The 14,136-nt window shown below is 48.5% G+C and overlaps 6 protein-coding genes across 6 annotated transcripts; 4 read left to right on the top strand and 2 right to left on the bottom strand.

The window, feature by feature from the left end:
• Positions 1 to 1,329: 1,329 nt before the first annotated feature.
• Positions 1,330 to 1,911, top strand: N7479_010767 (TVP15 family protein; the record flags this gene model as incomplete). Its single annotated transcript, XM_057258458.1, has 4 exons — positions 1,330 to 1,349; positions 1,401 to 1,516; positions 1,577 to 1,666; positions 1,739 to 1,911. 4 exons carry the CDS (start codon positions 1,330 to 1,332, stop codon positions 1,909 to 1,911), a joined length of 399 nt encoding a protein of 132 aa, XP_057105916.1.
• Positions 1,912 to 3,690: 1,779 nt separating this feature from the next.
• sreA (siderophore transcription factor SreA) lies at positions 3,691 to 5,405 on the top strand (the record flags this gene model as incomplete). Its single annotated transcript, XM_057258457.1, has 3 exons — positions 3,691 to 3,953; positions 4,026 to 4,525; positions 4,582 to 5,405. 3 exons carry the CDS (start codon positions 3,691 to 3,693, stop codon positions 5,403 to 5,405), a joined length of 1,587 nt encoding a protein of 528 aa, XP_057105915.1.
• Positions 5,406 to 5,773: 368 nt separating this feature from the next.
• N7479_010765 (CapA family protein) lies at positions 5,774 to 6,904 on the top strand (the record flags this gene model as incomplete). Its single annotated transcript, XM_057258456.1, has 1 exon — positions 5,774 to 6,904. The coding sequence occupies one exon, from the start codon at positions 5,774 to 5,776 to the stop codon at positions 6,902 to 6,904; it is 1,131 nt and encodes a 376-aa protein (XP_057105914.1).
• Positions 6,905 to 8,645: 1,741 nt separating this feature from the next.
• N7479_010764 (PTH11-like integral membrane protein) lies at positions 8,646 to 10,001 on the top strand (the record flags this gene model as incomplete). The annotated part of the gene is made up of 5 exons (XM_057258455.1): positions 8,646 to 8,834; positions 8,900 to 8,936; positions 8,993 to 9,060; positions 9,121 to 9,562; positions 9,619 to 10,001. 5 exons carry the CDS (start codon positions 8,646 to 8,648, stop codon positions 9,999 to 10,001), a joined length of 1,119 nt encoding a protein of 372 aa, XP_057105913.1.
• Positions 10,002 to 10,449: 448 nt separating this feature from the next.
• On the bottom strand, positions 10,450 to 12,264 carry N7479_010763 (uncharacterized protein; the record flags this gene model as incomplete). The annotated part of the gene is made up of 1 exon (XM_057258454.1): positions 10,450 to 12,264. One exon carries the CDS (start codon positions 12,262 to 12,264, stop codon positions 10,450 to 10,452), a length of 1,815 nt encoding a protein of 604 aa, XP_057105912.1.
• A 919-nt stretch (positions 12,265 to 13,183) lies between these two features.
• Positions 13,184 to 13,970, bottom strand: N7479_010762 (uncharacterized protein; the record flags this gene model as incomplete). Its single annotated transcript, XM_057258453.1, has 3 exons — positions 13,184 to 13,386; positions 13,449 to 13,563; positions 13,638 to 13,970. The coding sequence occupies 3 exons, from the start codon at positions 13,968 to 13,970 to the stop codon at positions 13,184 to 13,186; spliced, it is 651 nt and encodes a 216-aa protein (XP_057105911.1).
• Positions 13,971 to 14,136: the final 166 nt, after the last annotated feature.

Below are 14,136 nucleotides of genomic sequence, written 5' to 3'. Positions count from 1 at the left end.
GCTTTTGTCTTGACCCTCTGTTCTGTTGCTGATTATATTTTACGAAATTTCTTTTCATTACCTTGAAAATCTATACAATTTGATCACAAGCCATCTGACTCAATTCCGAGCCATATCATCTACCCAATCAGATACATGAAATGAATAAAACACAGACCGCAATAAGCAGCCAAACAACCCAAATCATGAATTCGAACTCACACACGAAGTACCTTATTGATAACTATAGCGAGAGAGCCGCAGTCTACGGCTTTATTCTTGAGCCCTAATTGGTGGGGATGCATGTAATCAAGAGCAGTGAAAATTTCTGACATAAAATCACAAACTCAGGGCATCATAGTTAACCTTTCATACAAACAGTGATATACGCATAGCCGTGTTTTACATATGCCTACTTTGAGGAACGCCATGTAGAAGCCAGGTATTCTCAAAGATAATTAGTTCAGGTGTGGGGACAGGAAGCGCATAATCTAACAAGTTTTTAACGGACTGGACGGCTACATATACGTCGAGCTCTTGCACATTCTGTGTTCGTGTGCTATTGCTAAATTTCTTTCCACCTGTGAATCAAGCATCTCTTTCACCAGCCCTAGTACATATAATAGGCACATGGATATGGTATGGTTTTCGTAGGTTTTCAACAATTGTCTCTCTCTACCCATAAGCATATCCTTAGATCTCTGGTTCTCCACCATTTTAAATGGCTGAAGCCAAGATTACATATGAGATCTTGAATATACTAAGTTCCAGCCCTAAATGTTCATTGTAAAGTCCATCCTCGATAAAGCTAAGTAAAACCACTTAGCCCTACGTCAGAGAAACACTATTCCTAATACAGCATAGCGTCCGCACTGGCCGGTGGCAGAGCACGTGATACACCAGCGGCCTTGGCGGACCCGTTGCTTGCGACAGCACAGCCGGCAGCTGTCGACGCCCTCATTTCCACTTCCCCCTGTTCTGCTTCATTCAAATCTTGGCAAGCTCTTTGATCAAAGGTGTGTTTCCCATTATAGCTCTCCTCAGACCCACTGTTTCATATCAAAGACGCGTTTCCCTTTGTGATAGAACCATCAAAGTGAGGACCAGTCTGGCGAACTCCGCCAAACCTAACTTCCATCATCACTTTGGGCAATTTGCGAGACCGAGGGCCATCGATATTCGTATCATTAGCTAACTTCGCACCATTGAAGACCCAATTTAGCCGTTCACCAACTCTTTCTTGGTCAAAACTTTGCAGCCTAGCGACTTGCCCTGCATATTATTGATTCGCAAACACAATACCCTTGAGGATTCCTTCCATCTCTTAACCTCTTCAACGAAGCTATCGCAATGGATTTCACGAACATTTTGTACGTTGTCTTTTCCTGGAATACATTTTTGCCAGTACTGACTCAATGCAGCCGTATTGTCAACATCGCCGTGGGCCTGTTCATGGTGCTCGGTGGCATCAGTAACTTCTTCACTGGCACCTGGAGTACCTTCGTCCTGGGCGCATATGTGATCGTCTTCGGTCTCGGTAAGTCCCGACGATAATCCAAACTTACAACGTGAATTGTCAGTGCTAACATCATCCCAGTCGTCGCCGGATTGGAGTTCCTCCCTCACGTCCCGGACTACGCATACCGTTATGCATCCTTCCTTTTCTCCTTCCTCGGCCGTGGAGTCTGTAAGTTAATCCTTTTGCATGCTCTTAGATCAGATCAGAGAGAATTCGGTATCTAATCAGTTCCGGCAACAGTCTACATCTTTATCGGTTCCATTCTGCTGCACGACCACGTGCTGCGCATCATCGATGGTTCGCTTGTCGCCTTCATCGGTCTCGGATACGTTGCTCTCGAGTTCATTCCCTCTATTGAGCCACCTTCAAACATGCGCGAATCCGACCAGGGTTGGGGTGCCGAGCAGGTCTAAATTGCTTGCCTGCATAGGTGGGTCACGTCCCATAATGGGGCGCATCGGGTCGGCATTATGATGGATATACAGTCTTTTTAGGCGGTTTCCTTCAGAGTGCGGGATACGATGTCCATGAGCGCAATGACCTTAAGATATCCTTGAGAGTCTGAATTCGGTGAAGAATGTGATTATAGAGGAGATTTGAGAGGAGAGCGGGGTTGCTGGGTGAATTTTTTTGTTGATACCAGCGTTTAAGGGACAGAGAGACACCTGTACTATATCTGGGGAGGTGGGCTAACATTGTCATTTGACATTAATGATTTATTGATTTTTTCCTTATTGCAGTATCCGGTGAGAGATCATCTGATAAAAATAAGCTAGTTCTCAAAATGCCGAGAATTGACTACGGAGTTATATATCGCGCAATGTACCCACCTTCGGACTTAGGTACTAAGAACAGTACGGTACTTTTGTGTCTCCGTCCTCCGGACCTTAGTAATCACATCGACCGTCGGGGGTACTCTAGATTCCTAAGCTATAAAGTACAGCGTGGCCATATTTCGCTTCGGCTTGTTCCATTTCCGGGTAACCAATCGGAACAACCAAAGAGGTGATTACAGTGTTAGTCAGTGTGTTTGAACCAATCATATCCATTAGATATCTGATTGCCTATGATCGCCCCACTTCAACCTCATATTGGAAGGTGGAATTCCCACTCTTCCCACCTTTTTTTCACTTGTTTTCCACTTGTTTTGTCTAATCTTGATCAGGTCATGTGGAGTCACATGGATATCTGATATATAGAATCATGCAGAATCAGTAGACAGAGATTTCTTAATATAAAGAGAACTGTTGAGGTGAAAAAGAAAAAAGTAAAATAGAAATGATTAGATGAGATCCTTGGCCCTAGATATGATAGATTGATATGGTCCCGTCGATCCCCCCCTTCTTAGATCGATAAACCCCAATCCCTTTCTTTGGCGATAAGCAATTTGATCTCGCCTCTTCTAATTTCTCTCCTTTTTCATCCTTTTTTTTTCCATCTAATCCTTTCCCCAACTTATACCTTTTCATACAATCTCTATCTCCTCCAATCCTTGTCCACCACCCCCTTATCGCCTTCATCACATCTTGTGTGCCCACTTTGCCCAGTCCTAACGCGGAGTGATCACCATCTTGCAGCTCCCTAGCCTCTCAACCAATCCCTGTCTCGCTGAAAGTCCTTTTGCATCGGGCCCCCCGTCCCGGAACGAAACTGTCCACCCCCCCAGGATCGCTTGCTAGTCAGACCAGAACCTGTGGTGTGCTGTCAATTGTCACAATCACTATCACCTGACTGTTCCACGCCGTTGGGTCGCCACTGTTCCATACTTTGTACAAATCGGCTCATATCTTTTGGTGGCGGGTTCATTAGTTAAATCTACTCGACACTTTGATTTCCTGATTTCTTTGTGACGGCATTCCGACGTTCACTTCTTTTCGATTATCCCGAGTTCATCATCCACCCTGCGATCTCACCCCCCCGAGCCTGCAGCATCGTGGCTGCAGATCTTCCTGCTGGCCTGACTTTTTTTCCCATCTTCTTCTAACCGTCAGCTTGACCGACATTTGGTTTTTAAGTGATACGGTGCATTCTGCTCTTGACTGTGGTACGACATCGCCCTCACATCCTAGGGTTTTCATTCTCCCTTTCGCTTCCGTTTCGTCCATATTCGATCCTCCCATTCTTAAAAATCACCAAGGCCGACGGATTCCTGGCCCGAATCACAGGTTGTAATGTTAGCATCTCTCCCACAAATGGAAGCGCTTCACTCTCTGCCTCGCAATCCGGACGTTCCAATGCGACAACCATCAGCGGAAGATTTGGACGCTGCGCAGCAGTTGATTTCTTCGGCGCAAGCCGGTCGTGAACATCTAGCAGACCACTACCGGGAGGATGGCATGATGCAAGGATCCAGTCAATCTGGATCAAATCAATGGATGGGGCATAATGAAATCCCGAATGAAAAAACATCCCCTGGCAGCCAAAAAGACACAACTTTCCTAGGGCATTCATGCAGGTGAGTCTCGTCTGGGTGGCCTCCATCCATAATTAGGTTATAAAGGCCATGGGCTAACCCCATCTCTTTTAGCAATTGCGGTACAAAAAGTACTCCACTCTGGCGTCGTTCTCCCACGGGAGCAATGATCTGCAACGCCTGCGGTCTCTACCTCAAAGCTCGCAACGTCGCTCGCCCCACAAAACGGAATCGGATGCAATCAGAGGGTGCTGAGAAGCCACCGCCTCCTACGAGCTCTCACTGTGGTGGTTCCTCCGAAGGTGGTTGCAAGGGCTCATGCCCTGGTGGTGGTAGTTGCAATGGCACTGGTGGCGCAGAAGGATGCGATGGATGTCCCGCGTACAACAACCGGATATACAAGTCTGCTCCCCGAGGAGCGGCTACCACCCAATCTTCGTGGGGCCGTCAACCAGCACAAGAGTCTGAGCCTGCGACGCAAGAGGAACCACCGGTGAAGGCTCCTGCTCCTGCCGAGGGGCCTAATACCTTGGTTGCGTGTCAAAATTGCGGCACAACCGTCACCCCTCTATGGCGGCGCGACGAACAGGGCCATCCCATTTGCAACGCTTGTGGTAAGTTTGGGTCCAGTATAGACAATATGGTCTGATTTGTGTCTAACACAACCTAGGATTGTATTATAAGCTCCACGGATGCTATCGCCCCACCAACATGAAAAAGTCCATTATTAAACGACGCAAACGCGTTGTTCCCGCCCTACGAGATCAGTCTCCCACTGCTGCCACCATTTCTTCCAATGGCTCATCGGCATCTCCGGAGGCATCACCTGCTGCTCTGGCCCATGGCCATGACGATCACTATCGGTATATGAGTAGTGAGCCCGCGGATCACTACCACATGGCGCACGGAAAATCCGAAGACGCCCCTCGTCCCTTGCCTTTTGCGCCACCACCAGTTGATTTCACCGGTTACAATGCTTCATCCATGCCGCTTGCACATGGTCTCTCGATGTCACACGGTTTACCCAACAGCCTACCTAAGCCCCTGGGGGTGGAGCGACTAGGAAATTCGCCCGGCTCTCAGTACGGGCGACGATCTGCCTCTCCAAACTCCCTCACCCTTCCCAAGAAACGAACATTGGCCGAGACCACGACAGAAGGTATACCAGCCCCATCTACCCTCGAAGCAGGATCAAATCAATTGCCTCCGATCATGTCTTCGGCCAATCCTAGTCCTCCCGGTCGTCTTAGCTCTATCTCGTCCATTCTGAACCAACCAGATGTTCGAAGCGAGCCTCGCTCGGATACTACTCTGCCACGTCCGCCTTCTATCCACCACTCTATCTCGCCTTCGCCCCACCCGCCGCAGCCTTTGCCTGGCATCGCGTCTCTTGGAGACTCGGTTGATCGCCGTGCCCGACTTGAACGCGAAGCCGAACAGATGCGCGAGATGCTCAGAGCAAAGGAGCGCGAGTTGGCAGAGATGAGACGATAGGTTCGAGGTCCGCTCAAGCAGTGACGAACATAATGATATTCGGATAATGTTTTGCAAATCGGTGTTTCTCGTGAGATAAACGGCGCACAAAGATACCACTCACTTTACTAGGATATCTTGTCCCTGGTTGTGTTATTATTTAAAAAAAAGTGTCTCCAATGAATTGTATTTTATAATGTGAAATCGCCATTATTTACTTTTAACATGTTCTTCAAAATGCTTCTGTACGTCTTAACTTCTACTTCATGAGGACCGATGTCATAATGACTTCCATCCAACCTTATTCCCAAATCCACCACCAATCAACTCAATTGAACCCAGATCAACTGAATACCAATACCAATTCCTCCAACCACCTACTCTCTAAAATGTCCACCCAAAAAGACTTCACTCTCACCTTCACCGGCGACGTAATGCTCGGCCGCCTCGTCGACCAACTAATGCCAGAGCACGTCCCAAACCAACACGACGAACGCATCGCCACAACCTTCATAAAAGCCCACCCAACCCTCCTAGCAAAAGGAAACTACACTCCCTCGTCCCCATGGGGCACAACCCTCCCGCTCCTCCAATCCTCAACACTAACATGCATCAACCTCGAGACCGCCGTAACAACAGCCCCAATCCCATGGCCCAACAAAGTCTTCAACTACCGCATGCACCCAGCAAACCTCGCGCCGATTCTGCACGCCGGCGGCATCGACTACGCCAGTCTAGCCAACAACCACACCCTCGACTTCGGCACAGCCGGTCTCACAGAAACAGTGCAAACAATGCAACAAGCAAACATCGCTTACGCGGGCGTCGGTGAAACAGCCGCCGATGCACGCAGACCTGCTGTGCTACATCTGCCCAGAGCCTCGGAGACCGTGGAAGACGAACAGCGCCGCTACGCGGTGCATGTGTACTCGGCCTCTGACCACCCGCGCGTGTGGGCCGAGGTGCCGGGATTCAATCTGTTTGATTACACGCGCGACACGCGCGCCCGGGTGAAAGAAATGCTTGTTGATGCGGAAGGAAGCAAGCCTGCGTTGAAGGTATTTTCGGTTCATTGGGGGCCGAATTATGCGTGGCAGCCTGATGGGAAGATTACTTCGCTAGCGCATTTCCTCGTCGATGAGTGTGCGGTTGACATTGTCCATGGACATTCGTCGCATCATGTTCAGGGTGTGGAGGTTTATCATGGGAAGTTGATTATCTATGGTTGTGGGGACTTTGTGGATGATTATGCGCTGAATGAGGAGTATAGGAATGATCTGGGGGCTTTGTGGAGGGTTGTTGTGAAGGAGAGGAGTGGTGGTGATGGGGTTGCGTTGGAGAGATTGGAGATCTTCCCGACGCGGGTTGAGAGGTTTAGGGCTGTTTTGTTGGATTATAGGGATGAGGATCATGTTTGGGTTAGGCGGAGGATTGGACAGCTTAGTGGGGAGTTGGGGACCACTGTGAGGGCGGCGCTTGGGAAGAAGGGGCAGGTTGTTGTTGAGTTGGCTGGAGGGTAGGTTTTGAGGGTATGCAGTGGTTGAAGCTAAGGTTGTGTGTTTTGAGGGTTCACCATGCAAAATAGACTATTGGGTTGGTATACATGTCCAAGAAATAGGGCTGATCTTTAGATCTCCGGGTTTCCAGGTTTGGGGGTGGGAAGTGACTTTTGATATAGTCAATCTATAAAGTAGATCCTAACTAGCGAACTTCGGATGCTTCCCGTTCTATTGAATGTGATATGTTTGCATATTGGATACTAGCAATGCGATGACGAGTGAATGTACGTTCTATATTGTACTCAGCATTCCAAGATAGACCCGAGATCTGCACTGAAGTACAAAATCATCTCACAAGGTCGGTCGATCAGCTTGTTAGTCAGGCTCAACATATAGATCCCCAGGCAATCGACATATAAGTGACTGTGGACAGCGTTTGGGGTAGTAATACTCCGTGGCCAGTGACACGAGTCATGGCAAGCTCCACACGTTGGCTCATTCCATGGCTCTCTTATGTGGAGGCCATCCACATCGTTATTGAACTGCGGCGATCTTTGCGTTTCACCACTCAGTGCGCTATATGGCAAAGACACTCCTATTCTGGGAGTTGGCCGGTACTGATCTTCCATGGCAAGAGAGTGTTCATCGAAGCAGTCGCTGGAAACAATACTCCAGTATATCCAGTGTAGAGTCCAGTATACAGTACTCCGTACAACTACGGAGATAACAAGATCAAATAGTCCCGGAGATCAAAATAAAGGAGCAATAAAGGGGACATACCCTAACCCGACTAGGAAGTGATGCAAGCGATCACTGTCGATCCTACTACGTTCTTCCCCTCCTCCTTTCCACCAAGGTCCTTTGTCGTCTATGAATTGTTTCCAACATAGATCTTCTACTGTGTCGCTTGCAAAATGTATGTCAACACTGCACATACACCCAACATGCAATTCGGCAGTAACGGACCCCCGGATTAACATACAACATCAATACTACTAGAATGACGACACTAGACTAGTGCCAAACACCGCATACTTCCCACAAAAGTGGATATTATGGACGGACGCAGAGGCCTGTTCTCAACTTCTATACCCAACGAGGAAACTTGAGAAGATAGCTTTGGGATTTCCGTCACGAACTTAGCAGGCAGATGTCAATCCTATCCCATTATGCGAGCCCCTCGCATAAAAACAACCAAACATCGCCTCGTCGGGATCCATACATGCTCCCCATAGTGGAGACTCGGCGACTAAACTTCCGCGCTAGAGGCTTCAATGGAAGTTTTCTCTGCAGCGTGCAGGCCCTCAGGCCACATGGTGTATACCGGAGCCGTCACCTCGGCACACCAAGGCCTCCCAGCAACCTGGACGGGGACCTGGGATCACCGACCGGTGCGGCGCTATTGAGCAGACTATTCGAAATAGTGGGGGTTTACCATGAACTGGCTTCCAAGACTGGGTCGTACCATGCATGAAATAGTTCTCCGCAGTTTGCGCAGACATTGACCGTCGTTGAGATCTTGTTCAAATGAGTTCGTCCCCGCTCCCTATCTCCGAGAAGGACTATCGATTGTTTTCTATTCTGATATCACACTCGCTTTCCTGGTGCTCCCGGTCCTAAGTTCAATGCAGTGAGCTACATCGATCGGAGGCCCTTGTGCTACGCTACACTAGCATGATCGATTACAGAATCTGCATTTTATACACACGCTCATTTTAGAACTACGCTCGCTACATTTCGGTCCTTGGCTTCGATGTTCAATATGAACGCTTTAATCCACACGCTACTTCCTCGAGGTGATGATAATGGAGCTTCTCATGGCCGACGGGCATTGGTGGTGACTGCAGTACTGACTGCTATCTCCACTGTCATTGTCGCAATGCGGTTCTATGCGCGACTTGGTTTGATGAAAATCACTGGTCCTGAAGATTGGGCTATTCTGATCTCTTTGGTATGCTTCTTGAATACTCAGTTCTAGCGCTAGGTGGACGGATCGCTAACAAAATATATTTGCAGATGTTTTCCCTTATATATCTCGCACTCGTCGCTGCCCGTACGTTCACGATGCCTCGGTGAATTCAAAAATCACCCCGCTGACAGACAAGATAGAACTACATTATAGCATGGGCGTTCACTCAGCAATTCTTTCCACTCATGTCTTACAGCAACAACTGAAGGTATGCTTTACTCTTTACCTATTTCCTTGTTTAGTGTAAACTCACCTGACTTCTTCTCAGTGTCTATGGGCTGCAATTCCAATGTACAACGCCAGCCTGGCATTTACCAAATTCTCCATTCTCTTCCAATATTTACGCATCTTCCCCGGCAAACCATTCCGCCTCATCTGCTATGCCCTGATGGCAATCGTGGCTGCATACTCATCGTGGGCCGTTGTGAGTGGCTTCGTAAATTGTGTCCCCGTGGCCAAATTTTGGAACAAGGGCTTGCCGGGCAACTGTCTCAAATTCGAGGCACTCTGGTTCTTCAATGCGGCTATGAACATTACAACCGATATAGCACTACTGTTGCTGCCCATGCCACTACTTTCCAAACTACAGTTGCCCCAAACGCAGAAGATCGCCCTAATGGGCGTTTTTGCTATGGGTATCTTGGTTGTGGTCACTAGCATTCTCCGTCTGTCTAGTTTACGTGAGGTAGCAAAAAGCCCCGATACTTCGTGTATGTCATATTCTTGTCCTCTCTAATCTACTAATCCAAACTAATCCACAAAACAGACAGCAACGTCGCAGCTGCCTACTGGACCGCCGCAGAATGCAACGTCGCCATTATGTGCTCCTGTCTGCCATTCTTGCGACCCATCATCAGCCGCATCTTCCCCAGGCTTCTCGCTGCAGATAGTTCCAATCGCTATACTGCCAGCAAAGCCACCGTGACAAACCTTACGGGAACTCGCACTCAGACTCGTCGTACTCAGCTGTATAGCCACAATCACGATACAGACTATGATATGTGTTCGATCAATATTTTGACTAAGCCTGATAATCATTCTGGTCATAGTTCCCTCGGTGGCATCGAGGTTACCACTGAGATGAGCATTATGCAAGAGGCAACTCCGAAGAAGAGTACCAGTGAACATAGGCTGGTTATGGATGCTTGATGACATTTTGGTTCTTTCATTTCGATACATATATTTTTCCATCTTTGTTCGGATCTACACACGAAATTTCTTGTTTATGTTCTATGATTGCATTTGGATGGTATGGCAACTTCTCTTTTTCTTTTGTTTATAGGCTTGGGTTCGGTATCTTGATATATATCTCTGAGGGATGGGTGGCCAACTGACACTTCTGTCTATTCTTTCTCTACTATTTCACTAAGTACGGTTTGCAAAGATCAAGAATGCAAACGCAAAAGATAGTAGAGATAATATCGCCAACAGGGCCCTCTAGTGATTATCCCTTTTCATGATACATGCTTGCATATAATTACGCAGATATGCGCTCTTGGGCATAAAAACGGGAAAATTGTATATCAAACGGGGGTCATATCTAAGGCCTTAGCAAAAGAGTCTATTTCTAATTAAAAAAAATCTAGTAACATCAAAATCAAGTGACGTGCTCCTTCTCCTCCTCCTTGGGAATTCTGACCCAAACAATCGTGATCAACGCAGCAAGCAACTGCGCCGCAAGAGCAAACCACCAAATAGCATGCAGCCCATCAAGACCAATTTCCCCATCCGGTCCTCTATCAACACGCGTACCAATAGCATCAGCAACACTAGTCATAATCGCCGACGAAAGATTCTGATTCGTAACCAACAAAGCGCCCGCACTCCCCTGATAAGACCGTTCAACGTTGCTAGTAATGAAGATCGAAGCCGCCGCAAAAGCAAGATCAGGCCCGAATGTCACCAGCGAAATACCCGGGAACGAAAGCGCCCAGTAACTGGTGTTTGCAGTCTGCGGCAGGAAGAACGCCGATCCAAGTGTGAAGGCTAGCATGGATACGGTGTAGATATAGTGACCTGGAACGAGATGTAGAGTTCGGGCAACGATCAACGTTGCCAGGACACCGACTAGCGCGTTGGGGATATGATACAGCGCAACAGCAATGGGAGTGGCGTGTTGGATACGCAGCCAGAACTGAATCGCGTAGAACTGCCAGCAGCCGAAGAAGGACCCGAAGCCAAGGAAGTAAGCGATCATGAGCGGAGTGAAGCCCGGTGTGCGCCAGAGGCGGTTAGGGATGAGAGGGCGAACAGCGTTGCGTTCTGCGAAGAATAGCCCAACGAACAGTCCGACGCTGACGATGATTAAAGCGTACGTGTAAGGGGACCAGTCCGCAACGGGGCCCTGCGTTAGCCCGAACAAGAGACACACGCAACCGCCAGCAGCACAGAAGCCACCGATATAGTCGAATTGCTTGAGCGACGGTGCTTCCTTACCGGAGACATCGGCGATGGGTCGGAGAGGCGGAATAGCGAACCAAGCAGCCGCAGACAAAAACACGCAGATAATAGCGTTTGACCCGAAGATCCATGGGAGATGTTGGTACAATGCTCCACCCTGGAGTGCGCCGAGAGAGAACCCGAACGGAGCGGTAGCGGCCATTGCTGAGAAGACTCGGTTCTTGCGGATACCGGGTGTGTAGACGCGGCCCAGGATACTCATGCTCCCCGAGACGAGGACGCCGATAGCGAGACCCTGCATTGCGCGCATGACGAAGAACAGCACGTAGCGGGATGGGTTGAGAGTGAATGCGCCGATTAAGTTCCATGCGGCCAGCCAGGCGAAGGCTCCGACCATTAGGAGCTTCGGTGGCATTAGGTCTGTTAGCGAGCCGGAGATGATTACCGACAGCCCGTTTGCTGTATTGAAGGCGCCGACGACCCAGGGGAGTTGGGTGTTGGTGATGCCGAGGGCTGTCTTGATTTGTTCTTGCGGGGCGAGCATGTCGCCCAGCAGGAAAGAGAAGAGCATTAGGCCTGCTGAGCAGACGAAGATTAGGAGAAGCTCGGCTGTGAAGCTTGAGAGCTCGGGTGGGATGCCTTGTTTGCTGCGGATCGGGGATCCGGATGCCGATTCTTCGTCGCTGTCGGGATGAGGACGAGATACTGAGTCTGCGTGTTTTCTGTTTTTCATTTTGCTTGTTGTGTCGAGTTCATAACTCTGGTTGATTTCACGACTGATGTCATTGATCGAGAGCTCTTGGAGGGTGACTTTGCCCACCATTTTCGTGCTGCCCATCAGTGGATCAGGAGTTTGTGTCCCGGTCGCTGGTGTTGAGTATGTCCTTGTGTAGGACATTGAAGATCGGCTGGATACTGGTGCTGAGTCTCTATCTTGAGCTTGTGGAGGGGTAAGATCTAGATCTTGAGGCGCTTTGGCGCGGGGGTCTGCACCCGCGTGTTCAGATGACATTGTTAATCTGCCAGAGACACGATAGTTGGTAAGAGTACAATTTTGGAGTCGAAGAGAAGGAAAAAAAAATTCTTTAAAGGCGAAAAACGGCTAAATTGGTGATTAGATGGAGTGGAGTTGGAGTTTGGATTTACCCACAATAAGGTAGGTCAACCGTCTACTATCTATGTACAAGGTACTCTGTACATGGATGTACAACGCACCTCTGCATATACTCGCGCCATCGTGCTCACCGGTATCCCTTGCGGAAGCATGCGAATACTCCTGAACAGTGGGTCTGTTTTATCTTTTATGAACAGGTATGTCTATAGTCATGTGTACAGTCATGTCTAGCGAAAAATTTAGGAATTGAACGTCGAGATCTTCCACTTCTTATTTGGAAGCAGAGGGAAAATGGTAAGAAACATGTCAATCATTTGCACGGTACATGAGATCAGTAGATCTACTCCTGGGACTATGCTTGGAATGTTCAAGAATGAAGAATTAAATGTACATCAAATGTATATCCGGCTTGATCGTCAATGATTGACACGATAATTTGATGCCCAATATCTAAAGAGTTTTTCATCCAATCGGATTCGCGGCATGGCGGAATCCGATTTCCGAGGCCGAAGAGAACGGGCCCTTGCATCAGGCTAATCTTCGGTTATATTCAGACCGCAAGTCTTGATTATTAAGGGTTTTCTTTATCTGATCTGATCTTCAGTCAAATTGTGGATGTTGAAATAAGCTTTGATCAGGATTACCCTACATGCACACCCCAGGCATGTACATATACTCTCCTTGCTGAAGTGGGGTTAGACTATGTATGCAGCACGCCCTACTACTTTTGAGATTTGTACAATAATTGTGAAACTGAAGATCTAAGTCATTGCTCTTTATTCATGAGGCTAAATTGATATGCGTCTTAATAATATGCTTATTTGCCGAAAACCTTGAAGCGGTCTTCAATAGGAGCGAAGGCCTTCTCGGAGGGCTCAGAGTTGGGAGTACCGAAGACCAGCTGGGCATCCAACTTCCATGAGGCGGGGATGTTCCAGGTCTTGGCAACCTGCTCATCGATGAGGGGGCTGTAGTGCTGGAGGTTGGCGCCGAAGCCCTCGGACTGAAGGGCAGTCCAGACTGGTAATAGTTAGTTTCAAATGACTTGTTTCTGACTCAAGGCCGAAGAAGATATCACATACCAAGGTACTGAGACATAGCATTGGACTCCAGGGCAAAGGGATCGAACTTATCGGCGTAGATGGCGAACTTCTCCTTGATACCAGCAAGGGACTCGTAGTCAACGAAGAAAAGAACCTGGATTAAGGGTAAGCTGGTGGTTCACTACATTTTGATGCAAAGTGTGGTCATATCGGGGAGGGCAAACGTACGGTTCCGTAGGCAGCACGGAAAGAGTTCAGCTTGGGCTTGGTGGAGTTCTCGAACATTTCCTTAGGGACGTGGCCAGCGGCGACAAGACCCTCCATGATCTGAATGGCAATATCCCAGAGCTTCTGGTGCTCCTCCTTCAGCAGGAGGACAACACGGGAGGTCTGAGTGTTGAAGGAGCTGGGGACGTGGAGAACCGAGTCCTTAACAATGCTCTCAATGACATCGTCGGAGACAGGGCTCTCGCCCTTGAGGTCGTAGTATGTGCGGCGAGCCTTGACCAACTCCAAAAGAGTGGAAGTAGCTGCGTTCTTGAATTCGGGAGTGGAGGCCATTGTGAATATTTTGATAGGGGACGGGAGACGGGTGATTAATTGCGGGGTGAAGTGATACAGAGCGATTCCAAGGAGGATAAACAACAGGTGGACAGGGGTTTTATACATGATGTGGATTCCGAATCTATAAATGGTGCCATGGGTGAGATTTCAGAAATCTTTTACT

The sequence above is a fragment of the Penicillium vulpinum genome, assembly GCF_028829585.1.
Source record: "Penicillium vulpinum strain IBT 29486 chromosome Unknown utg000004l_segment0_segment0, whole genome shotgun sequence".
Classification (NCBI taxonomy): domain Eukaryota; kingdom Fungi; phylum Ascomycota; class Eurotiomycetes; order Eurotiales; family Aspergillaceae; genus Penicillium; species Penicillium vulpinum.
Note: the sequence above shows the minus strand (reverse complement) of the source record. Positions and strands in the feature narration are given on the sequence as shown.